We start from the raw sequence: 26,391 nt of genomic DNA on the forward strand, positions 1-26,391 counted from the left end.
GAAAAAATGGGAGAAATTTTTCATGTTATGAAACTCGGTTTGGGTTCACTTGGGTTTCAAGTATTTTCTCTCTAAGCCCCACTTGAGATTAAGTCAGATTTTTTAATCTAAAAACTTACCCAACCCAAGACCCTAGATCTCTAAATTAACCCGACCCAATGTTTTTTCTGGGTCGGGTCAACTTGCAATCTTAAGAGAGAGAGCAATTCAAAAAGGAAAAAGACATCCACTTTCTAAATTGCGCATTAAGAGTATAATGTGAGGCTGATATTATTGAAGCAAGGGATTGTGGATATTGTGAAACAACCAATAACTTCAAAAGCTTAAGCTGTTAGAGCTGGTGTTATTTAATCATTTATACTTCAACACCCCTGGCCTCTCTTTATTAAGTTGGCCGTACACATGACACGTGTGGCCCCTCTTTTAAGTTGGCCTTAAATGTGGATTTTTAATATGAAGTTATGGGGCCGTGAGTCAGTTGCTCTCATACCATGTGAAACAAACAATTGCTCCAAAAGCTTAAGCACTTGGAGTTGGTGTTATTTGATCATTTATAATTCAACAGAAATCATCAATTCTCATTCAAAAAGGGAAATGATTCTCATCCCCCTCCCCTCACAAAACAGTTTCTGTGAGAATGGTTCACTGCTTGAGGATAAATTCAGCCCCTTAAGCGTTTTTCTTTGCCTTTAAAACTTAACTAATAAGGTTAAAGGGGGGCGAAATATCATTCCCCTAAATACCAGCAAAAATCAATACCAAATTGAAAAAGAGAATTGGTTCAACCGTTTTGGGGACCATGGAAATTGCATTACCTGTATTCAATTCAGAGGGCCAAATTTTTTATGAAATGAATCCATTTTCGAATTAAATTGTAATTATGGTTTTAGAATCTATTAATATTACGGGATTCACAACACAACAAAAAGGGCATTTGGTCTAGTGGTATGATTCTCGCTTAGGGTGCGAGAGGTCCCGAGTTCAATTCTCGGAATGCCCCATTTTGAATATTTTTTTCAGCAGCAGATTTTTGTCTTATGGATTTAATTCATGTGAGGCTCTTGCATGAAATATTACACCCAGGCAGTCCCTGCTTGTTTTTAGATTAAAATAATTTGCTTTAATCAACCAAAGATTTTGTCTTGTGCATTTGAGGTGGGTGTTCTCTCCTGCAAAAGTAAGTTGCAGAATGGCTTTATGAGAAATTGTTGATTTAAGACTAAAGTAGTTTCTTTTTTTCCAAAAATTAACTTGTCTCAAAGTTTTTCCTAAAATAAACCAAAAGGTTTCAAATTTATGTTAATTTTGGTCAATCCAAATTCATAATATGAGCTACAAACTATTTCAAAATGTTGAACAATTGATGTAATTTCCAAAGGATTGGTTTAGGCCTTATTTCTTTGGGCTCGGTTTGTTATGGATTTTGAGAATAGTTTGTGAGTCCAAAACTGATTATTGGTCCCAAAATTAAGGCCCCGTTTGTTTTGTATTTTGAGAATTGATTGTGAGTCCAAAATTGGTTATTGGACTCCACATTAAGGCCTTGTTTGTTTTGGATTTTGAGAACAGATTCTGAGTTCAAAACTGATTATTGGACTCTAAATTAAGGCCCGGTTTGTTTTGGATTTTGGCAACGGATTGTGAGTCAAAAACTAATTTTTGGACTCAAAATTACGGCCCTGTTTGTTTTGGATGTTTGATTATTGGACTCCAAATTAAGACAGTAATTGTTTTGGATTTTGAGAACTGATATTAAAATTAAAGCCATGCTTGTTTTTGGAGAACCAAATGTGAGTCCAAAATTAGTTATCAGGCTTGATTTTGTTTTGGATTTTGAGAACCAAATTTCGAGTCCAATAACCAATTTTGGACTTGCGTTCTGTTTTGGAAAATCCAAAACAAACCGGACCTAAACATAAATTTGACTCCAATAATCAGGTTTGGACTCACAACCAGTTCTAAAAATAAAAAAACAAATGGGACAATAGATTATTTTCAAAAAAATTACAAAAATCCCAGATTGAGCTTTACTCAGTCATGATTAGATTGTGTCACTCCCATCAGTAGACCACGGTGTCAATCAGTAGTGAGTAATTATTGATTGCACACTTTAAACTCTCGATCAGAGCGATTTATTCATAGAAGAAATTTTTTTTTTTACAAAAAAATCATTATTGGCCGTTAAAATCAATGCTATTTTTACAAAAATCTATTCTTGACAACTAAAACCAAATTGTATAGTGATTTACTACTTGATTTTAGTCCGAAATTGTTTTCAAATAGCTTTCCTTAATTCTAAAATCCTATAAAAGGGGTGGTTTGGAACTTTTCAAAACACAATATTTCTTTAGCTCTTTAAAATTTTTGAGATCTTCACAATTTTTTAAGATTTCAATTGAACTCAATGGACATGTTTGGCAATCAATATTAGTTTATCAAGTGGTGGGAGAAGGCAAGGAATGTGGGAGAGTGTTAGCCCATGGGTTCCCAAGGGTTCAACCAATCACCTTAATCACCTTTGTTTTGATGATTCACAAACACAAAATTGATTAAGGTTTTATGAACTAATATTGTGCCTTGACGGGTTATCAGTGTTTCAATCTCATCTTGCACTACACCAGTGCCAATGATGAAGGAACAACCTTGAACAAGTCAAAAGGAGCTGGACCAAATTGGAGACATTCTATCCTTGGAAGATGTCTAAAGAAGTGCTCAAATGGGAAGTCCTCACAAGCAAAGGCAAAAGTTCAAGTTGAAGATCATTCAAGGCCAAAGTCAATCAGCATGATCAAGGAATCAAGCCGAAGCAAATGCAAGTCATTTGAAGACCATTGAAGTAAAGGCTAAGCTCCAAAGAGTGTCCAATTTTGAAGATGTGCAAAGCAAGGCAAATTCCAAGAAGATTCAAAGTTGAAGACCAAAGATCAAGGGAGAAAAAGGTTTAGAATGTACATCCATTCCTCTTAGTTTTTCTCCAAAATAAAAGCACTCAAAAACCCTAAATGAGCCTTTAAAATAAACTCAAAATCATAAACTCTTAAAAATAAGTGGACCCAAAGCCCAAGTGCCAAATTGAAATAAAATATGAAAAGGCATCAAATTGGCACTTGCATGGTTGGCCATAGACTTTAATTCTATAATAACTGGTCTAAGAAATTTTTAAATATTTTTGAAATTGTTTTTAACAGATAACTCTCATTCTTCTGATATTCGTAGAGCACAAGAACGTTGAAATCCGATAAGAAACGAGGGAGATATGAAATTTACAAGTTTACTATGCAAAATAGGAAAAGTTCATATCGGTTGCTCGGGCATTCGAAGAAATGTTCGGGCACCCAAATGTCTTCCAAAGGTCATCCGAGATAGCCGTTAGGGCTTAATGGCTAGTTTACAAAAAAAATGCCCACAGTTTACAAAAATGCCCCTGTAACAGCTAGTTTTGATTTTGGGCTATATATGTTTGTTTGGATCACTTCCAAACCACTTCTAATGATCCAAAAACTTCCCCAAGCCATGTTATAACCTTGTCAAACTACTTTTGGCTTAAAAATCTCACCCAATCTCTTTGTGCCTTAAGTTGGAGAGAATCCTCAATAGAGTTGGGTTAGGCTTTACTTGTGATCTTATGTGAGAGTTTTCTTATGCTTTTCATTGTCCAAATCAAGCTTACAAAGAGGCTAAATTGTATCTTCCTCTTTCTTCATTCACTTCATTGTAAGGGATCCTATCTTGGCCCAAGGAAAGATAGCTTGACAAGTGCTCGGAGACGCGGATCCATCTTCGGTGTAACAAACATATTATTTAGTGGATTGACTCAAGGAGCTAAACTTGAGAAGGGTGGAGTAGGTCTTGTGTTAGACCGAACAACTATAAATCTTGTGCGCATTCTCTCTTCTATTTTGATGCACTTTCTTTATCACGACACTCTTTATTTGTTTATTTATTTTTGGGATAATCTCTTCCTTAGTTGATTTTTTGTGTTCTTAATATACATATCTTGTTTACTTGGTCAATTAATCTTTCATACTTCATGATTAAGTAATTAACTAATATTAATCAAAGGTTTTAAAAGGCTATCATATCCATTTGATTATTTGGGGGTTTAAGTAGTGTTGTATGCATATTGTTATTGAATCAACTTAGCATTAATTAAGACCTAAAAGTAAACAATAGGAATTAACTAAGATTTTTTTTTATTTTAAAAAGAGGCAAATTTTTATAGGACAACCAATTCACCACCACCACCACCCCCCCCCCCCCCCCTCCCTTTTTTTCTCACCAAAATGCATGTGAAAATCAAATAACCGGCCGGTGGGTGATTCTGCGCTCGATCAGCGAGCTATTATAGGCAAACCTCCTGGTTGTCTCTGCACCCCTACCTCCTTTATTACTGAGCAGTCATTTAACGGCCTTAGCTGGTGATCCGGCTGTTTCCCTCTCGACGATGAAGAGAATTGAGTAGGCATAAGTGAGGAGAGGGTGACAAGTGTCCCAAAAAACAAGGAAAAGTAAAAATCTACTCAAAATAGTTTTATTTTTCCTATTTTTCAGAGACAGAATCGTGTCCTCACTCTTGCCCTCTCAATTCTCTCCATCTCCCAACCTTTCTACCCTCTTCTCACTACTTGCTAAACTAATATTCGTTGAAAAATAAATTCACGGTCACCAAATATGGCCAAAATGTACCTCCGATCATAAGTAGTTTTCTTTTAGCTTAATGTTCTTTATTTCCTTTTAGTTTAGATGAATATTTTTTGCCTCGTTTTTCTTTGTTTGTTATCACATTTTGTATTGGATGCCAATCTTCACTATCGTAACTTATAGTAGCTTTAAGCCATTTTTTTCATCTTCTAAGTTTTCTAATATCATAGGTTAGATTTTCATCATTCTTTTTCAAAATCAAATCTTGTTCCCATTTCCAAATGCTTTTGTTGGGACCCAGGTTGAACTCACTCTTAAAAGCTAGTAATTAATGAGAGGGTGCCCAAGTCCTTCCACTTCAATTCACTTTTCTGATGTGGGAGATTTGCTTTCGCGAAACACCCAACAGTCTCCCCATCCACTTGGTAGCAAAGTGGGAACCCCGGCTCTCATCATTGGGAGCCGGGTAAAACTCATCATTAAAAGCTAGCTGTTAAGGAGAGGGTGCCCAAGTCCCTATAAGACCTTCCCCATTCATTCACTTTTCCAATGTGGGATATTTGCTTTTGCGTGAACCTCAACAGCTTTTATAACTGTTAAAGTATAAAAGATTAAATAATGCTTTCTCCAACAACTTAAGCTTTTGGAGTAACTAGTTGCTTTCGCATGGTATCAGTGCAAATGCCTGGGTTCAAACCTTCTTGATCCTTATAAAAAAAAAAAAAAAAAAAAACCTCCTTGATAGCAAAAATCCACATGCAATAGCCAGACTCAAAAGAGGAGCCACATGTGCCACATGTAGGCCAAACCTAAAAAGAGGGGCCACACGTGAGGGGGAGTGTTAAAGTATAAAAGATTAAATAATGTCTTCTCCAACAGCTTAAGCTTTTGGAGTAAGTGGTTGCTGTCACATTAACTTTGTCACATGTTACTCAATTCTACTAGTTGATATTAAATGGAATCTCCGCTCATCTTTGGGATTTAAATAAAACATAGAGTTCATGATTTAATGTCTGTTTATTTCATATTTAGTTAAGATAATATCAGCACGTTGTTTTTGGTGATTTGTTATTACGACTGGGCTCTAATAATTAATGCTCCATTAATTCATAATCTCGTATATCTTATTGCAGAACAAGGTTCCAATGTTGATAATTTAAACTCTCTTATTCTAATACTTAATACAAAAGTCCAGTGATTTAAGATATAAGAGAGTAAATTCTTAGGAAACATTGTTCAAACTTCAAATTTCATACAGGTGAACAATAATGTTGTTAAATACATATTATAGGTAATCACATATTGTATGTAGGTACATACGAAACGTTCTTTAGTTTCTTCAATGGAATTTGTTGTAGTGATCGCAGGAGCCATGTACTTTGATGTGGCAGTGAAAACAATGCCAATGGCAGATGCAGTTACGACATTAACACTAGACTCTCGCTTGGTAACGGCCCCTAGGAATTCTACATGGGCCTTCAAGTGCCCATTAACATAAGATTAGTTTGCTAATGATTTGGTCATGTCATTTTAATTCTTTTTTGGTTTAATAGAGGTAATGTCTTTGTAAGTAGGGCTGATATACTTCTTTAGGTTTTCGGCTTTTGGATCATTTTTCATTTGAAACTTTGGGAGCTTGGGTTTCTAATTGGAATTTTCGTTCAAGGGGAGATTGTAGCAAATGCAATCCTATCTCTCACCTGTTGAAAGCAAGGCTAATAGCAAATGAAATCCTCAAGAAAGAAGATACGTTGCTGCCAGTCATTATTCGAGTGCAAGAAACATAGCAAATTCGAAAGTTTTTTTTATCAAGTCCTCCTATGATTGTAAGCTATAAGTGAAAATCACTTCTCAAATTGCGTGTAAATCTTCTTAATTCTCATTGAATTTTACAAGAAAGACAATCAACTAAAAGTGCCAACAATTTCGGTTCACAGAGAACTCCATGATGAGTGAATTCCGATCTCCAAAGATTTATAGTTCCTCAATGTTCATCTCAGACCCATCATTAGAAAATTAGAAAATTCTACAATATTGTAGAATTCTTTCAGCTCTATAGTCATTGTCTGGAAATTTGGTGACAGAATTTTTAAATCATCAAGCATTATCCTAAGCCTACCATTATAAGCAGTTTTTTTTTTTTTTTGGTGCCAAGGAGATGAATGGATTGTGTTGCAGAGATATTACAACTTTGTTCTAGGGTGTTGGTTGAACATCTGGAGAGCCACACTTGATTAGGCTGACTTTCTAGTTGGAAAAATTGTTCTCCGATTGTCCTGAAACTTAATAGTTTGTGTTCATGTTGATGGGCAATCATTACTACTTGGAGGTTTTTTGCTTATAATTACAGCAAGCACATGGAGACAGATTCTGCGTAGGTCAATAACTATTAGGCAGATTACATGATTTAAAGCTTGAGTTGAATGCATGCTTATGCTTTATAGCTAGTCTTTACATTTAAAATCTGTTTCACAAATGTCAGCTGCTCAGTCAGAGGAGTAAAAGCCACCTAAGGGTACAATTCACAAGCTATCTTTTCACGTTGGATGGGTTGATATCTTTCACTAGCTCTTTAAAGTCCCAGTAAAATATAGTCAACCAGAGTAATGGGGAGAGCTATTAACATTCCAAAGAAAACTCTGCAGGAAGTTAAAAATCCATTAGAATTACCACCATCCTATTTTCAAACAGCCCTGAAACAAACAGAATAGCAAAACATAAATGCCTGAAATCAGAGAAGAAAAAGGGTTCATACCCAGTGCTTAGAATGCTTGATGCAAATTGTATTCCTCGGCGAGGACAGAAGGAACAATTCCTTGTGGAAGGGCTGCCTGCAAAATTAAAGACCTAACAGATCAAAACCTGGCAAATAAATGTACATAAAGAAAAACCAAGAAAGTAGAAAGCTTTGATGACATAGCATTTCTTTAGATTTAATCTCTAGGCTAATTGATGGGGTTTTGGATGGTGTCTCATTTAGTGTGCAACTGTACACAACATGATTTGAAATTAGAATTTTAGGTGCATGTTCTCCTTGAAGGATTTGGTTTAATTTACCTGAACAATGGCAATGCGTAAGAAGACGCCGTGCAGTACTACAGCAATTGAAGCAATAGCCATAACAGCTGGGTCCATGAGAAATCGAACAGCCATGGCGAAGGCCGCAACAGAATTACCACAGGCAATAATCCGCCGCTGCAAAGCCATGAACAAAACTGTAATAATCAAGAGTTATTATTGGCTTGTAAAAGTTCGTGTTGAGGTTAATTTACATAAACAATGAAATCCTTAATGCTTGATTCTTAAAAAAAAATCAGCAGGATGCAATTGTTACTCAAAATTTCACTAGATGATCTAAAACGGTTTGCAAATTTCAATCCCTGCTTTTCTACCTAACAGAATATAATCCAACCAGAGATGAAAAACAGAGCTGATGCTGAACTATTGGATATTTATTAAGCAAAACAATTTGCACTCCATATTCATGAGCTCAGATAAAACTGAATAAAAAGCTTATCCATGGTCTCAGAAGACTAGTACTCTAAAACAAATACTCATGAAAGAACACCTACGGTCAAAGACGGAGCCAGGGGGTCCGGGGGGGGGTCGCAGTTGCCCGCCCTGAAAATCCGAAAAAATTTCAGATGTTAATTAAATTCCAAGAATGCCGTGCAATTGCCCTTTTGGTCTTTTTGGTCTTTCTATAGATCCTTTGCGCAAAAAGTAATAGGGCTGCACACAGTTCAGTCCGGTTCGGTTTAGGGAGTTTTTTTTAACCGAACTGATCCCATCGGTTTGGAGAACATCCTAACCGTAACCGAACTGATGGGGGGTATAACCGAACCAAACCGATTTTGGCCGGTTCGGTTCACGGTTTATCCGGTTAAATACGGTATATGTATCCAAAAAAAAAAAAGTTTTTTCTATCCAAATTAGCCATCAATCCAACCATCAACTTTAGAATATATCCAAATCAAGTCATCAACACAAATACACAGTCATAAATAAGTTTAATACAAATAAAATAATTCAATCCATATTTGCGCCCCCCCCCCCCCCCCTTTTCCTTTTTCTTCTCTTGAACAGCCCCTCTAAGTATTTACGACTATTCTTTTACACTTCTAAGGGGAAGGGGTGAAAGTATCAATGTATCATTACTTTTGAATATAGGGAATTAATATAGGCACACCTCTCTTGTTTAGATCACCCCTCTTCTCTTTGCAAATGATATTAAGTATTAACTCACCTTAGATTTGATAATGACACAAAATCAGTTTGTCTTTTTCTCCATTTCTCAGTTTGGTTTGGTTAATTTTCAGATTAAAACTCAAAAACTGTGAACCGAACCGATGGGATCGGTTCGGTAAAATTTTAAACTGTGTCCGAACCAATGCTTAGAAAAACCAAACCAAACCAAACCTAAAGGTCTGGTTCGGTTCTGTTTATCGGTTTGGCTAGTTTTTGTGTAGCCCTAAAAAGTAAATCGCCCTTTTCTCTCTTGGCATAACGTGTATTTCGCAAAAGTTAAAAACCTTTTCAGTCTCTAGGGTTTTATACATTTATTCTTCCATCTCCAAGCAATTTCTAGGGTTCTGTTTCTTCCATCTTCACGTCTACACACTCCACGCTAGTCAGTTGTAGCAGGTAATAGACATCAATGCTAAAGCCTAAAAATCAATGCTAAAACAACCTTATTTTATTTAGTAGCTTGAAGAAACCTACCAAACCCCTCCAAGCACAAAGCATTCTATTCTCTTATCTTTTTTTTTTCTTTCCAAAAAGATTGAAAGAGAAAGAGGGATTGATAGATTGAGAGAGAATGAGGGAAAATTGAGAGAGAAAGATTGAAATCAAGATCTCTGATAATAAATAAAAAAACAGATTGAAAGAGGAAAATTGATTTTTAGGCTTTAGCATTGATGTCTATTACCTGCTACAACTGTGTATTGAAAGAAAGAAAAAACAAACGAAAAGAGAAAGCATTGAAAGACGACAAAATTGAGATAGATACCCTTATTTTGGGGTGAAAATTCTTTTTTTCCTTGCAACTTATTCTCTTTTTTGAGGTGAATGATATTTGTGCTACCATAGTTTGATAATGACACTACTAAGTTTGTTTTACACTTTTCTGATTGGATATAGATAGCATTGGCCGCCTTTGGATTGACCAAAATATTATTAGAAAGAAAGATGAGGCCGGCCCTCAATGTTATTTTGTAATTTATGAAAACTTATTGGTTTTTATATAACAACATTTGTTTGCCCCGACCTATGTTAGCCCCGCTAGGCAAATTCCTGGCTCCGTTCCTGCCTACGGTGAAGACTTTCAGATTGAATTTGGGACATACTGAGATTGAACATAGCCATTCAAAGACCAGCATCAGAGAGGATAGAGATCGAGCGGGCAACAATCGCAGGCATTTCAATCCCCCACTTGTAAAAATAAACCCATAAGCAAACATGGTTATTTGTCAACAGATTAAAAACAAAAGAAGAGAAATTCTTGCTAATAGGAGTTGCACCTGTAAGAGACCAAAGACCAAATTAGACCTATAAGGCTTGAGTATTTGTTTGGGTTCCTAACGAGTTTTCGCCAAACCATGATCAAAATGAGCTTGGTCATGACACTGGCAGGTGGCATTGAAGTGGGTCTAGAATCATCATGAATGCCACTCTTTGGGTGGAGTTCAGCTGTGGAGCTGGATCCCAGAGAATTACCCCCTCTTGACACAGGTCTGTTCCAAAGCTGAATTCATCACGACCATACTCTTCCTAGGCATCTTGATGAGCTTCTGAGATCATACAAGGTAAAATCAGTTGGAAATTCTGAAAACTCAATTTATGATTTATAAATGAGAAAGAAAAATGAAGGAGCAAAGAGCATTCAAAGTTAAATTAGAACAAAAAAATAAATTGGGATGGGCAAAAAAAGAAAATGGGAGATTAGATAGAGGAAACCCAAATCATGAAATAGAAAATGGAGGAAAAAGGATTATAAGTTAAGACCAGATAGAGGGACATGGTAATAGGAAGGAGAAACAAAACAAAATGGGATGGGCAAAAGGTAAATGGGAGACAAGATGAAGAGGAACATAAAAAAAAAAGGATCAAACAAGTTTTACTAATGTCACAGAATGTCTCATAAAGGGAAAAAAATAGAAGAAATCAGAATGAGAAATTGTTACATATCATATAAAAACAGGACTTGGAAATGAAATGCTATGCATTTTTTCTATTTTTGGAGCCCTAAACAAGTAAGCATGCTACGCATGGGTGTAAAATAGTGGCCGTTCCAATCAGAACACGAGGAGTAAAAAGTGGGCCCCACTACATCAAAATATGAGGAGTAATTGTGGGCTCCACCTTATGCATGGGTTAGGGGGAGATGAAGGGCCCCACCTATCAAAACATGAAGTGTAAAATTGTGGGCCACAACATGCTATAATAACTATTCTCTGCCCCCTCTCGAGCAAATTCCTGGCTCCGCCCCTGCAGATGATCCACCTTACACGAGGTGCATGGGCTTGGTAATTTGGACCATTGATCCAGTGGTCCCCACCAGGCCAATACTGCCGTCAACCTGTGGGGTCACCATTGTCCAACTACCCTCATTCCGTTACCTATTTGCAAAATCCACCCTCTTGGTTGTGCAACCAAGTTGCACTTTGGCTGCACTTTGTGTAAACTGAACTCTACATGGGCTTTTTTTGACTAGTTTAGATGGGGATCTAGGGTGTCATATGTGTTATTGCAGTTTACAAACAACTTGCAGAATGCAAGTGGTTTTCACACTTGAGACCCACTTTTAGAAAGAAACCATTGTGAACTGAAACTCAGCAGAAAGACCAACCAATTCCCCTGTCAACCTGTGCTGCAAAGATGGGGCTATTTTATGGCAGATGTCCCTAATTTCCGCTATGATATTTTGCAATTTTCAAGGCCCCACTGATTTATTTAATGCCCATGAAATGCAATGACATTAGAAGAATCAGCATGCCATTCATTGATTTTTCAAACCATCTAAAAGTTCTCAACCCCCACAAGAGTGCTCTCGTTCCAAAGGATCAGACATTCAACAGCAACAGTAAGAAAAACAATTTCCTTATTTCTTAAACATGATTTATTTCATAAAAAATGGTACGAAAATTCATGGCCTCTGGCCTTACATCAATAATAGGCACTCTTGCCTTCTATTTACGAGATTTACACAGCCTTTTAATGGCTTAAACTAGTATATACAGTCACATATGAAAGAATAAATGAATCTCCGCCTTTGGCGAACAAATTGCGTCAGTCGCAACTTTCTTCAAGTTAGAGTTAAGTTGCCGTGCTGTTGCAGAACTTCCCACGCCTGACTAATATTCCAGAGAGGGTGGTTCTTGTGTCAAACACTAGACATCAGACTCAAAATGCTGTACAGAGGTTAGTCTTCATGTTAGAGGAGAACTCCCGTCGGATCGGGCTAGCAGGGCATCAGAGCCTACTCCGCTTTGCTTCACATATTCTCACACGCGAGATAGCGCCTGCCAATGCATCAACCAAACCACAGTCTTCCTGCTTTTCTGACTTTGGGCTCGAGCTTTCCAAAGATGGAAACAGGTTCACGTCGTCTAGCGAAGTGGTGCTGACTGTAATTCCCTTCAACTCTACTGCAGGTGCAATGAGGACTTGGCGGGAAAGTTCTCCACGATCTCTAACTTTAGTCTTGGTTCTTAGTGTCTTGAACATGCGTTCCGTGTGAAAGACAATCCACGGATGTCCTGCAAAAAGCATTTGTTAGTCAGAAGTTGAGACTAGAGTTTTAAACAAGATGAACTAAATGAACAAGGAGAACGTCAAAATACATACTTAATACTTCGTCTGCTGTAAGCCTCATTGAAACATCCCTCGTCAGCATTTGCCCGATTAGATCCCGAGCAGGTTTGGATATTGACTCCCATAACCCCGTGTAGAAATCAAGCTTCACATTTTTAACTGCCTCGAACATTGCTTCCATAGAGTACCCTTGAAACGGGAGGACTCCAACCAACATTGCGTGAAGGAGCACACCGGCGCTCCAGATATCTACTTTCTCAGAATAATGCCCCACGAGAACTCCCGGGGCAAGATAGGCTGGACTACCAGCCACACCAGATAATCTTTGACCTGTAAACAGTATACACTCATGTAAGAAAAAGATAATGTAATACAAGACAATCAACATAAATGTGAGAAGAATAAGAAATCCTTTAGATACATTGTAACATACTTCTGATACAACTTTTGGCAGATAATTTAAGTAGTTTATTTCCATATGTATTTGAAAAAACCGGGAATATTGTTTGTGCGAGAAGTACGGTGTCACCATTCAAAACAAAAACGCAAGAAGAACAGTGTCATCAAAATGCACTCACATGTCTTGACTAAGAGGTTCAAATTTTCTCTTCACAAGAAAAAAATTGACACCATTGAACAGCAAGAAGCCTTTAGATGAAAGAGGAACCAAATAGGGTTGCTATTACATTATGTTGGGATTATGATTTCTTCTTCTAAGGTTCTTGAATCATCACCCCCTTTGAGTTTTACCTGCTTTAAAACCACACCATTTTTTCATGGATTTTGAAGTATTAGAAAATGATTGCATGCAGCTTGAATGAAAATTTCATTTCCATGATTCCATTTTAGCACCTTCAACTATAAAGGAGCACAAGCTAAATACACATCTGTTTTCTATAACATGATGAACAAGTAACTTGTAGGGTTTGTGAACACCGAATTGTTCCAAAAGTAATTATGTGTAAAGAATATGAAGCTCGCACATACATACATAAGCCTACAACAATACTGTAACAAGAGCTAGTGTGTAAATGGAAGCTCTTATTATCTAGTCATCTCATCAAGCAACCGCCCCCCAGAGCACAACTCCATGACTAGATGGAAAGAATCAGAATCCTCATACACAGCTTGTAGAGTCACCACACTGGGATGACCAGAGAGGTGCTGCATTATCTCCACTTCCCGGTGAGGAGTCTCTTCTGCCATTTTTGACAGCGTCTTGCAAGCAAACTCAGCTCCATTGGCCTTACTCCGACACAAGCGGACCATCCCAAATTTCCCCTACCCTATTTTGTGCCCTAGAATGTATTCCTGCTCAAGCTTCTTCTTTCTGCCCATTTGAGTGGCAGCTTCAATGCACCCTAACTTCCTCTTGAGACCTCTACCATGGAGATCTGAAGGTGAATTTCTGCAAGGTGGGGCAGTCACAATTACCACGAGTTTATGATTGGTAGACCCAATTGCTACCACCTGCTTTATATCCTGGCACTTCTTCATTTGCCTCGAACAATCCTTCAACAATAAGTGTGGACTTTCACTCCCTTTCTTATTACTCAATGATTACATAGCAAAATTCCAGGTTTTGACTACCTAAACAACAATGCAATCAGCACATGAGCTAAAATTTATCAGGAAAACCCTAATTGGCGTACAAGAAACAGAACCCCAGACAAAGAGGACCTCAAAAGTGTGAAAACCCTAGAAAACCCTTATTGGCATACAAAAAACAAAACCCTAGAGAAAGAAGACCCCAAAAGCGTGAAAATCCTAGAGAAAGAAGACCATAAAAGCGTGAAAACCCTGGAATACCCTAATCGACGTACCAAAAAACACCCTAGAGAAAGAAGACAGCGAAAGCGTGAAAACCCCAGAAACCCTAATCGGCGTACAAGAAAGAAACCCCGCTCTGTTTGGTTGCTGGTTTTTTTTTTGTTCCTGGGATTTATGTGGGAGAAAAAAAATCCCAGGAGATTGGTGGGAAAAAAAAAGAGTCCTAAGACTATCCCGGTCAAATAAAAATCCCATGTTTGGTTGATCGGACTATGGTGGGAAAAAAAAACTTTGTTTGGTTGCTTAAACTGTTGGGAAATAAAAAAATTCTTCTCAAGCTTATTTTTGGTTCCTGGGATTATTTTGGGATGGGATGAAAAGGTAATCATTACAAAAGTGGGATTAAAAAATTCACCACACAAGCAATCATACAAGAGTGGGATTAAAAAAATTCTAGTGCTAAAAGGCAACCAAACATGGGATGGGACCAAAATTTTACTAAAATTTCCTAGGACAAAATTTTTACTAAAAAACCCTAGTCGGCGTACAAAAATTAAAACCCTTTAAAAGGAAGACTGCGGAAGCGTGAAGACCCTATAAAACCCTAATCGTCGTACAAGAAATAAAACCCTAGAAAAAGAAGACGGCAAAAGCATGAAAACCCTATCAACCCCTAATCGTCGTACAAGAAATAAAACCCTAGAAAAGAAGACCCCAAAAGTGAAAACCTTAATCGGCGTACAAAAACTAAACCCTAGAAGAAAAAAAGACGGTAAAAAGGTGAAAACTATGGGAAGAAGACCGCAAAAGCTTCAAAACCCAAGAAAACCCTAATCAGCATACAAAAATAAAACCCTAAAAAGAGAAGAACACAAAAAAAGTGAACCCTAATCAGCGTACAAAAATAAAACCCTAAAAAGAGAAGAACGCAAAAAAAGTGAACCCTACTCGGCTAGAAGACCGCAGAAGCTTCAACAACCCAAGAAAACCCTAATGGGAGTACAAAAATAAAACCCAAGAAAACCCTAATCAGCGTACAAAAAAGTCCCAAGAATAAAAATAATTCCGCCAACCAAAAATAGTAGTCACAAAGTCCTAGGGGTGCAACTTGGGTCGGGCTCAACCCCAACCTGACGGGTTCAACCCGATTTTGGCGCAGGTTGGGTTGGCATTTTCTCGGGTTGGGTTGTGTTGGGTTAGGGTTGGGAAAAGCCAACCCGATTTAATTTCGGGTTGGGTTAGGGTTGAGGACTTGGCAACCCAACCCGACCCGACCCGACCTGAACCCGAACCCGAACCGGACCTCTATCCTCTAGTTTTCTCATGTTTTTTCTAGGATTATGCTTTTTTCCTTATATTTTTTTATTTGGCCCGAGATGAACCCGAATCCAACCCGACCTGATTTGGAGGCGGGTTGGGTTAGGGTTGACATCCTCAACCCGAGGCTCGGGTTGGGTTGGGTTAGGGTTGAGAGAATGCTATCTCGGGTTGGGTTAGGGTTGGCCTCAACCCGACCCGAGTTGCACCCCTAACACATACTCATAAGAAATACACTTGATGGTTCTGTCCCTAGTAAAGAACGGGGAGAATTTTATCACTTCCCGATCTGGTGATGTTCCACTGTAAAAGAGGGGACTTTCTAGGCAATTTCGCGGAAAGCCATTTCGTGGCTCACTTTTGAGGCAAAATCTGTTTAAAAGTAAGCCTAGGCATGGTTTTAAATTTCGGACCAATTTTGAATTTCAGTTGAGACCGAAACCGAAATTTGGTGAAATCTGAAATTTCGGGTTTTACCGAATTTAGGCTGAAATCTCAAAATTTTCGGTCCGAAATTTCGAGAATTCAATTTTTTTTAATAATATAGTATTTTTCCAAAATTTTGTAATGTATAAAATATTGTTTTTATAAAATAATATAGAAATTTCAGCAAGGGCTGAAATTCATACTGAAACTGAAATTTAAAACCATGACCCTAGGTGGCTCCTCTTTATGGCAAAAGTTATCCACGAAAGTGCCTAGCAAATCTCGTAAATAGTAATCACAACCTCCTAATGGAGATTGAGGAATTCTAGACTGAAGGGAGCCCTTGCAAAAAAGAGGTGAAAGGGTTCTCCTATTGGCCACACATTGCCATCATGCATTAATAACGGCTGAAAAGTCAAACATGATGGTGATGTGCAGCCAATGGGGGAGCCCTTTCACCTCTTTTTTGCAATGGCTCCCTTCAGTTTAGACTTCCTCATGGAGATTTAGGCGTTAAAAGATTTAGTTGTTATTTGGTGTGTTAATCTCTACCGTCGAGGGCTCAATTGTGGATGGGCCCGCTGATAGAATTGTTTTAGGAAATGATATATTCGCCCTTTTTTCTTCCCTTGGCCACCTAATAGTGTAGAAGAGCACCAGAGGGGTCTGGCCCGAGGAAGAAAAGCAGGGCTGATATATCCCTTTCCATTTTTTCTCTTCTCCATTTTAATTTATGCAGGTTGAAAAATATTTCCAAAAATAAGTTTTGTTTCTTTCGACATAAAATGGGCGTAAAACAAATTTTACACCCCTTTTTCCCACTAAAAAATGGCTATAAAATTTGTTTTACGCCCATCTTACGTCGAAAGAAACGGAACCACATAAAAAATAAAGTAACCCCGTGCAATTTAGAAGGACACTCAATTTTGTTAATAGCCCTTTGTATTAACCATAATCATATCATTTCCTTCTTAATTGTAGAAAGAAAAAGTTTTTTCCAGAAAAAGTTTCCTATCAGAAATGTTTTTGTTACAATCTAAACAGAGCGATGTTAAATAGAGGACATATCAATTGGTACATCACAGTACATTCATCATTCGACTTTTACTCTTCGATATGGAGATAGTCTTAGGGTTTTAACAAATAATGCCTAGTTATTTATCATTGAGCTTTCACCAAGGCTCTGACAAATATTTGTGATGCGAAATTTGTCTTTCAACAATTTAGAGGAAATTAAAAGAGGTCATACCCAGTGATTATAGTAAATTTAGAGGATATTATCATAAATTGAAGGCCCCCCTTAAGTAAAAATTGAATTGAGGTGATTCGAGTTATCTTTGTTTGTGTGTAAAAATGTAAGAAATTTTAGAAACATTTTTCCTTTCTACACATTTTCTCGAGTTATCTTTGTTTGTGTGTAAAAATGTAAGAAAATCTAGAAACATTTTCTGAAAAAGTTTGGAAAAGGAAAAATATTCCCAAAATTTCCTACATTTTTTTATAGATTGAAGGAAATAAACTAACCCAGCCCTAGTTAATTTAGAGGGCCATTCAATTTATGATAATATCCTTTTATATTAACCATAATCGTATCATTTCCTTCTAAATTGTAGAAAGAAAATTTTTTCCCAAGAAACTCCAAGTCACACAACAAATTCCAATGCTCCCTGAAATGCGCCCTGAAATGTGCATGCCTTTCCTTCAACACCACCCTTATATGGATGAGATTTCCTCTCAACCTAACCGATGGGGGTCTAAATGTTTTTCATTGATATTGAGAGTCTCTCCACACGCCCCAAAGTCTTGGATTCATGTCCCCATAAACACAAAAGACACTTGCTCTTGAAAACAAGAGGGAATTCAATTTTGAATCTTCCCTCCAAATTGAAACTTATAAGAAAAGGTAACTTTTGACCTTTTCTATTCATTAAAATTTCCGAAAATTAGTAGCGTCATCTATTCAGACATGGTGATGGAGGTTTGGAATGATCTTTAAAGCTGACTCCCACATGGCGTGTTTGGTTCACTGGGAGATTAGTGGAAGTAGTAGTCAACACGAAGGTGACAAGGATGGGAGATGTGTAGAGTTGTCTAGAGGAGATTACGGGACGAGTGAAGGAAATGAAGCAAGGTTTTTTCATATTAAACACTCCATCTGTACCCATCTCCAAGAACAATCATCTATCACATCATACTTTACGAAGTTTAAATGTCTATGGGATGAGCTTGCTTCTTACAACACTATTCCCACTTGTTTTTGTGGTACTTCAAAAGCCCTCAATGCATATCAATAGGAGCGTGTTTATCAATTTTTGATGGGACCGAATGGGTCATATGCGGCTCTTCGCAGTCATAAATTTCATATGGATTCTTTACCTTCGCTCAGCAAAGCATACTAGGGGTGGTTATTCGGTTATAACCGAACCGAAATAACCGAAATAATTTCGGTTACCAAATTTAGGCAATCGAAACTGAACCGAAATTTTTACAAAATCCTGGATTGGATCGAGGGAAAACTTAATTAGGTTGTGGGAGAAAAAGAGGGAAAAAAGCAAAATCCTGGATTGGATCGAAGGGCTAGGGTCATCCGATCGAAATGATTTTTTTAACACAACCTAATTAAGTTGTGATCAATCAAATGGACGGTTTTGATGACCCTACGGAGTGCACATATAGCACTTTTTTCTGGAAAAAAAGTTTTTTGGAAAAAAGTGGTTTTTATCATTATTTCGGTTAACCGAAAAAAAAATTTAGATAACCGAAACCGAATAACCGAATTTCCAAAAAAACTAACCGAAACCGAAATGGAAAAAAACCGAACTGAACCGACCAATCGGTTCGGTTCGGTTTCGGTTATTCGGTTATAATCGAATAATGCTCACCCCTAAAGCATACCCACTTTTTCTTCAGGAAGAAAAGTGAAGAGAACTACATGCTGGGACCCCTTTCCAACATAATGTCACAGCACTTGTAGTAGCTAAAGGGATTAAATCGGTATTCGAAATCAGTTCCCCAATAGTAGATAAAATCGACCTCGTTGTTGTCACTGTGGATAACTTGGACATGTGAAGGCTAAGGGGCCGTTTGGATACACGGGTTTTAGAATTCAGGTTTTTAGTTTGAAAACAGTAAAAAGAGGTTCATGATCAAGCTGATGTATGCTATCCTGACAGCGTTTCTTGGATTTTGAGTGGGAAATTCACGTTTTAAAAATCTCTCCTGCATCCTGAGATTTCTAAAACCTGGAAATATGGCAGAATCTGCTACTCTCTTGCTGATGGAAAGAAGGGCGAGAAGTAAAAAACGACGGCTAGTCCGCTTCTTCTCTAGTCTCTTAGCTACAATTTTGAAGAAATCCCGGATTCTAAAATCCGCGTATCCAAACGGCCCCTAAGTGTTATAAACTACATGGATACCCAATAAAACACGCCACCGCTAAAACCCTACAAAACTGTCAATATATAACTTTGATTTAAAGCAGGTCCCGGCAAAAGTGTACGGGCTCCATGTCTAGTTTAGGATAGTTGTGAGTTGTCTTTTGATTCATGTGCGGGGTGTAGTTTTTTCGCTTATGTTAGCTAAGAATTAATAACTAGGGTTTTTTCTTTTCTTTTTTTTTTTTTAGGGCACCTTTGTTGATTTTGAAGGAATAATTGGAGGAAAAAGGTGAGATGCTTGGGATGCTGCCATTATTAGCAAGACCTTTTTGTAAGGAAATTCAGAGACGGGTATCGAGAGTACCCCTGCCCTCCAATTTCTTTTTCCATTACCCTTGTTGCAAGCAGGATTTTTAAAATGTTGAATTCAGTTTCATTCTATCTTCCTCACCATAGAAATTTCTCTTGAATTTGATTTATTATCATCGAATTTCGAATGAGCTGGTTTACTATCATACTTAGCTCCGTTGTGATGGAGTTTGATTTAATTTCAATTCATTAGTCATCTGCTTCATTCTCTTTTGACCGAGAATCATACGTGCTGGGAATGGCCATCAAACTTAATGTTTAACAAGCATTACCATTCAGCTACTGGGATGAAGGACATTGGAATTGTAATGGGAGTTTGGCTATACAACAGAAAACCATAGGCCTAAATTAATGGATCAATTAGTGAAGCCATCTTGTGAGGAATTTCAATTGTGAAAAGTTGTAGAATGGAAGGCACTTTGGTGAGTTTTGGTTGAGAATGATGTCTTTGACTTGGACCTTTTAAAATCTACAAATCAATCTATAAGCACAAGAACTCCATGACAGTTCATTGCTGTGCTTGTCATAGTAATCTTCCAAAATCCATTTGATTATTACACTAATAGATGGTGTTAGGCCTAAAATCGGTAACAGTTACGGCAGTGACGTAAGAGCTGAGCTGAAGGACCTGAGGAGTTGAAGTGAAAGAACTGAGTCCTTCACAAGAGCGCACGAGGTCAGAAAACCATCCCGGAGTCGTTGCTTCGGACGGGCCCTTCGACACTCAAGTCAGTATGAGCAGAAGTGAAAAGCCAAAAATTTAAGAGTGGTAGCTTAGAAGTTATTATCCTTTACTTTGAGCCTTGAGAGGCCTTTTATAGAGGGAGGCCTGGGGTAGTTGGATTACCTACCCCAGGACAGGTGTCGGCCCTTCTGTGAGTTTAGGTTTTACCTACTCTCAGGTAATTACCGGATTACCCCTGGACAGGTGTTGAATTCGTGGTGGACCCTTCCGGGGCTACGTGTCGACAACTCATTAGTTGTTGTTTTTCATCCCCCATCAGTTGCCCCCCAGTTCTCCAAGTCATTGTGATGATTTGGGGAGTGTGAGGCTGTACTCTGGGGCGGTTGGAAAATGAAGAGAGAGGATCTGTCTGGCCAAGCGATTTGGGCGGCCTGGGACGGGCAGAAACTTGGCATGAAATCTGTCCGGCCAAGCTATATGGGCGGCCTGGGCCGGGCAGATCTTCGGCGTGAAATCTGTCTGGCCAAGCTATCTGGGTGGCCTGGACCGGGCAGATTTTCGGCATGAAATCTGTCCGACCAAGCTATCTGGGCGGCCTGGGACGGGCAGAATCTTGGCGTGAAATCTGTCCGGCCAACCCATCTGGGCAGCCTGGGACGGGCATAAACTTGGCGTGAAATCTGTCCTGCCAACCCATCTGAGCGGCCTGGGACGGACACATTTTTGTCGTCTAGCGGACGCGTCATATTTTGTCCGGCTTGGGCCGGACAGATTTTTGTCTTTTAGTGGGCGAGTCATATTCTGTCCGGCTTGGGCCGGGTAGATTTTTGTTTTTTAGTGGGCGCGTCATATTCTTTTAGCGGACGCGTCATATTCTGGCCGGCTTGGGACGGACACATTTTTGTCTTTCAGTGGACGCGTCATATTCTGGCCGTCTTGGGACTGACACGTTTTTGTCTTTTAGTGGACGCGTCATATTCTGGCTGGCTTGAAACTGACACATTTTTGTCTTTTAGTGGACACGTCATATACTGGCCGGCTTGGGACGGACACATTTTTGTCGTCTAGCGGACGCGTCATATTCTGGCCGGCTTAGGAGGAACACATTTTTGTCGTCTAGTGGACGCGCCATATTCTATCCAGCTTGGACCGGACAAATTTTTGTCTTTTAGTGGACGCGTCATATTCTGGCCGGCTTGGGACGGACACATTTTTATCGTCTAGCGGACGCGTCATATTTTGTCCGGCTTGGGCTGGACAGTTTTTTGTCTTTTAGTGGACGCGTCATATTTTGGCCGGCTTGGGACAGACACATTTTGTCGTCTAGCGGACGCATCATATTCTGGCCGACTTGGGACGGACACATTTTTGTCGTCTCGCGGACGCGTTCATTTATACGCTCGCATTTACTCACGTCCTTGCCTCAAAGTGTGTGCCCTCCATTAATGAAAGACACGTGGCGTTACCTGGTTCACGAATGCGAACCGCCTCAAGCTTGGAGGCTATAAGAAGGGGTTTTCACCTTTCATTTTTTCACTTTTAACTTTTTACTCTTGCTTTTTGCTCTGCCTGCTCGGCCCGGTAATCTTCTTTAGCGCGTCTTTTATTCGTTTCTTTTCCTGCGTTCCTCATGTCCCGTATTGCCTCTAGCTCTAAGTCTGGTTCGGAGTCCGGTTCTAGGTCCTCTTCAGGAGAGTCCGGTTCTAGGCCCTCTTCAGGGGAGTCCGCATCTTCGAGTAGTTCAGACTCTAGTTCGTCGGAGAGGACCCAAACTAATCCGACCAGGACTCCCGGCCCCTACATGGCGAGTCCTGATGTTAGTGTAGAGGTCGTAGATAGTGGGGACGAGGTGATTTTGGATCTGAATACCACCCTGCCCCCAACTGATAGTTTCTTCCAAACAGAGGCCAGCGTAGGTAGTGACGCCGCCGAGGCGTCCACCACATTCTGTCCGGGCCGGGCCGTCGAGGTCACTTCTAGGGCTCGGATGGACGCCGATCCCAAATATAACATTCAGGCTCTTTACGAGGAGAATATCCTTGATGAGTCCAGATTAGGGGACATTAGAGATAGGTATTGTATTCCCCAAAGGTTCAGGCTGAGGGCTGTGATAGAGGGATATAGGGCTTGCAACGACAGCACCAACATCTGAATATACGATGAGTCGTTAAGAGCCGGGCTGAGGTTCCCTTTGCATCCGTTCTTCGTCGCGGTCCTTCGATATTACGGCCTGGCTCCGGCTCAAGTCGTACCGAACTCACGGAGGACGCTGGTCGGGTTCATATACCTCGTCCAGGGCCGGCTCCAAAGGAGCTTGTCCCTACTGCTGTTTCGGATGTGTGCGCACCTGAAGAGGCACAAGGATGGGGGTTGGATTTATATCAGCCAACGCCCCGAGGTGAAAATGATTAGTGGCATTCCATCCTCCATACACCTATGGAAGAACATATTTTTCTATATTGAGGACAGCGAGCCCACTGAGCCCTGGCCGGTTCCTTTGAAGTGGGACACCCCGAACACACTTGCGCTGAGCCGCAAACTGCTCTTGGAGGGCGAGGATTTGAGAACGTTTGCCCTAGTCTGTGATGAGGTACATCGGGAGGGCGTGATTCACTGTGCGGACTTCTCTAGAGAAGAGGTTCTAGTCGGGCTCGGCATCAGTACTGCGACCCCGGAACGTATGTGGCGAGTCTTGATTTTAAGTCCTCTTTTCTCTTCTTTGTTCCTGACCGGTTTTTTGTTTGTGTTGTTGGATTTCAGAAATGCAGACGCAGTCAAAGCTAGAGAAGGTGAGGCAAGGGGCCTTCGGGAGGGGCCAAGGTCAGCAGGGCCAGAAGAAGAAGGTCCCGGAGATTTCAAGTCCCGCGCCAACTAAGGACGCACCGCTCCCCAAGGGCAAGCCTACTGTGAAGTTGGTCGGCTCCTATGGCCGGGGAGCAGGGAGCTCTAAGTCGGGGGACGCAGCCATCGGAGCCTGCCCTACCCCTGCGAGGTCCGGGGACAACGTCTTCCGGCCTAATTGGGCCGTTCAGAAGAGCGACACCGGCCTGGGTGATAGCTGGGTGGCCATGGAGATTGCCACAAAAGGCCTACTGAACCAGGATCAGCTCCCGGTTTTGAATGAGCCTCCCGATGCGACTGGTGAGGCCATTTTCTCCTCACTTTATCAAATCGGATTGTACTATAGTGACTTCCGCGAGAAGAGTCGGAAGTTCTCTGCCGCTATCACTAAGTCTGAGGAAGAGAACAGCAAACTGGTGCAAGAGGCAACCGAGCTCCATAGGTCCAGCGGGGAGAGGGACATGGAGATAAGGCGGCTCAAGGCTGAGATGGCCGCCCAGAAGTAGAAGGCCACCGAAGCCCTCAATGCACAGAGGGAAAGAGCCCGGGAGAGACAGATGGTGGCCGTCGAAGAAGCTGTGCAGAAGAAAGAGGACGAGCTCATTAGTTTGTCCACTGAATCCTACAAACTGGGATTCATGGACTGCCTCGAGCAGGTCAAGGGATCCAACCCAGCTGTTGTTCTGACGGGCCTTGTCCTTCCGGATCCGCCGGTGGCCGGCGACGACGAGCAGGGCACCATCGCACCAGTAGAGGTCCCGGGGGCAGATCTTCCACGGTATGGTGGTCACGGGGTGTCTTGAGCTCCCCATTTCCCCTTCTTTGGCACGGCTCCGTGATTCTTTTTGTAATGGCCCTTGGAGGCCCTACTTTTGTAATGGCCCTTCGAGGCCCTACTTTTTGTAATGGCCCTTCGAGGCTCACTTTTTCATGAATAGAAGTTACATTTCGCTGTCCACTGTCTCCACTCATGTCTGCCTCTTGCTAATACTGATTAACTCAACACTGTGGGCCAATAATACTTGTAAAACAGTTTGTTGCCGAGCAGAACGGCACTCCGGGTAGTCATTCAAGCCTTTATTGACTCGCTTCTCTGTAGAGACGAACCGGGGTGAACTAGGCAGCTATTACCCAAGTTTTAGTGAACTGGGTTTCCGAGTAGGTTTTGTTTTTCTGTCCGGGCCCGTTCCTGACCAGGAGTGCGCTCCCGGTCTTTGTAGAGACGAGCCGAGGCGAACCAAGCAGCGAGTACCCAAGTTTTAGTGAATTGGGTTTCCGAGGTTGGTTTTTCTGTCCGGGGCCGTTCCTGACCAGGAGTGCACTCTCGGTCTTTATGGAGATGAGTCGAGGCGAACCAAGCAGCGAATACCCAAGTTTTAGTGAACTGGGTTTCCGAGGTTGGTTTTTCTGTCCGGGCCCGTTCCTGACCGGGAGTGCACTCTCGGTCTTTGTGGAGACGAGCCGAGGCAAACCAAGCAGCGAGTACCCAAGTTTTAGTGAACCGGATTTCCGAGGTTGGTTTTTCTGTCCAGGGTCGTTCCTGGCCAGGAGTGCGCTCCCTGTCTTTGTGGAGACGAGCCGAGGCGAACCAAGCAGTGAGTACCCAAGTTTTAGTGAACTGGGTTTCCGAGGTTGGTTTTTCTGTCCGGGGCCGTTCCTGGCCAGGAGTTCGCTCCCGGTCTTTGCGAAGACGAGCCGAGGCGAACCAAGCAGCGAGTACCCAAGTTTTAGTGAACTGGGTTTCAGAGGTTGGTTTTTCTGTCCGGGCCCGTTCCTGACCAGGAGTGCGCTCCCGGTATTTGTGGAGACGAGCCGAGGCGAACCAAGCAGTGAGTACCGAAGTTTTAGTGAACTGGGTTTCCGAGGTTGGTTTTTCTGTCCGAGGCCATTCCTGGCAAGGAGTGAACTCCCGGTCTTTGTGGAGACGAGCCGAGGCGAACCAAGCAGCGAGTATCCAAGTTTTAGTGAACTAGGTTTCCGAGTAGGAGCGCTAGGAGATTTGCAAAGAGTCCTTTTTATCATTCACATTCAAACAACATTTTTTTTCTTTACAACGTCACTTTCGCACCGAGCGGCCAACTACTGATAGTATTTTCGGAGGTTCCTTAAGCTCCAGGCGTGGGGCAGTTGGTGCTCCCCGAGCGTCTCTAGTCTGTAACTCCCCCGGCGAATTATCTCTTTCACTCGAAACGGCCCTTCCCAGGTCGGGGAGAGTTTGCCTACCTTCTTTGGTTGTGAGATAGCAGCCTTTCTCAGGACTAGGTCTCCTGCTCGGAATTCTCTTGGGCGTATCTTCAGGTAGTGATAGCGGGACACTTTCTGTTTGTAGGCCGCGACTCTGATTCGGGATTCTTCTCGGGCTTCGTCTAGCAAGTTGAGGTTTGCGCGGAGCCCATCTCCATTGGTCTGCTCATTGAAGTTGGTGACTCTGGGAGACGGGATGCCAACATCGACGGGTATTACGGCCTCTGTTCCAAAAGACAAGTTGAATGGTGATTCCCCCGTAGCGGTTCGCGGGGTGGTACGCTACGCCCAGAGGACATGATAAAGTTCGTCTGCCCATCGACCTGCTTTCTCGTCCAGCCTCTTTTTGATCCCCTAGAGTAGGATTCTGTTCGTTACTTCGGTTTGCCCATTCTTCTGAGGGTGTGCCACTGAAGTGAATCTATGTTCGATCTTCAAGTCAGAGTAGAATTTCTGAAAGTTCCGGCAGTCGAACTGCCTCCCGTTGTTCGTTATCAAGATGCAGGGAATACCGAATCTGCAAACGACTGACTTCTAGAAGAAGGTCTGCACGTTTTGCTCTGTGATCTTGGCCAGAGGTTCAGCCTCAACCCACTTGGTAAATTAGTCAATGGCTACCACGACAAACTCACGCCTCCCGGAGGCAGGCAGGAAGGGGCCTAAGATGTCTATCCCCCAACTGCGAAAGGGAGCGGGCTGATGATTGGGGCCAGGGACACAGCAAGTTGATGGATGGTGCGAGAGAACTTTTGGCATCTTTCGCACCTTTTGATCAGGTCCAGAGCGTCTTGCCTCAAGGTTGGTCAGTACAGACCTCTTAGCAGTACTTTGATGGCCAAGACCTTGCCCCCTAGGTGCTCTCCGCATATCCCTTCGTAACTCTCTTGCAGAGTGTATGCGGCGTTG

The 26,391-nt window shown here is 41.0% G+C and overlaps 1 protein-coding gene, 1 non-coding gene and 2 pseudogenes across 3 annotated transcripts; 1 reads left to right on the forward strand and 3 right to left on the reverse strand.

Annotated features, from left to right (window-relative positions):
• The first annotated feature begins 928 nt into the window (after positions 1 to 928).
• Positions 929 to 1,000, forward strand: TRNAP-AGG (transfer RNA proline (anticodon AGG)). The gene has a single exon. It is a non-coding gene; the product is annotated as a tRNA-Pro (tRNA).
• A 6,213-nt stretch (positions 1,001 to 7,213) lies between these two features.
• On the reverse strand, positions 7,214 to 10,282 carry LOC143852533 (putative auxin efflux carrier component 1b; annotated as a pseudogene).
• A 1,455-nt stretch (positions 10,283 to 11,737) lies between these two features.
• LOC143852905 (serine/threonine-protein kinase PEPKR2-like) lies at positions 11,738 to 13,585 on the reverse strand. Of its 2 annotated transcripts, none has more exons than XM_077362557.1 (3): positions 13,448 to 13,585; positions 12,490 to 12,786; positions 11,738 to 12,401 (listed from the first exon to the last, which is right to left on the reverse strand). In XM_077362557.1, the coding sequence occupies exons 2-3, from the start codon at positions 12,671 to 12,673 to the stop codon at positions 12,115 to 12,117; spliced, it is 471 nt and encodes a 156-aa protein (XP_077218672.1). In that variant the 5' UTR covers positions 12,674 to 12,786; positions 13,448 to 13,585; the 3' UTR covers positions 11,738 to 12,114. The 2 variants fall into 2 exon arrangements, with proteins under 2 accessions (XP_077218672.1, XP_077218673.1); XM_077362558.1 differs by having other exon boundaries at positions 13,444 to 13,570.
• Positions 12,822 to 22,032, reverse strand: LOC143852340 (serine/threonine-protein kinase PEPKR2 pseudogene; annotated as a pseudogene).
• Positions 22,033 to 26,391: the final 4,359 nt, after the last annotated feature.

This window comes from Tasmannia lanceolata, unplaced genomic scaffold, assembly GCF_043159265.1.
Source record: "Tasmannia lanceolata isolate RefF3 unplaced genomic scaffold, GAP_Taslan_0.1 ptg000019l, whole genome shotgun sequence".
Taxonomy (NCBI): domain Eukaryota; kingdom Viridiplantae; phylum Streptophyta; class Magnoliopsida; order Canellales; family Winteraceae; genus Tasmannia; species Tasmannia lanceolata.

Bases quoted from the DNA above. Each gene is read 5' to 3' on its own strand.
- LOC143852905 (XM_077362557.1), bottom strand. From the start codon at position 12,673: ATGTTGGTTGGAGTCCTCCCGTTTCAAGGGTACTCTATGGAAGCAATG. The intron at 12,402-12,489 runs GTATGTATTTTG...TGCTTTTTGCAG, and splicing joins TACAGCAGACGAAGTATTAA to GACATCCGTGGATTGTCTTT.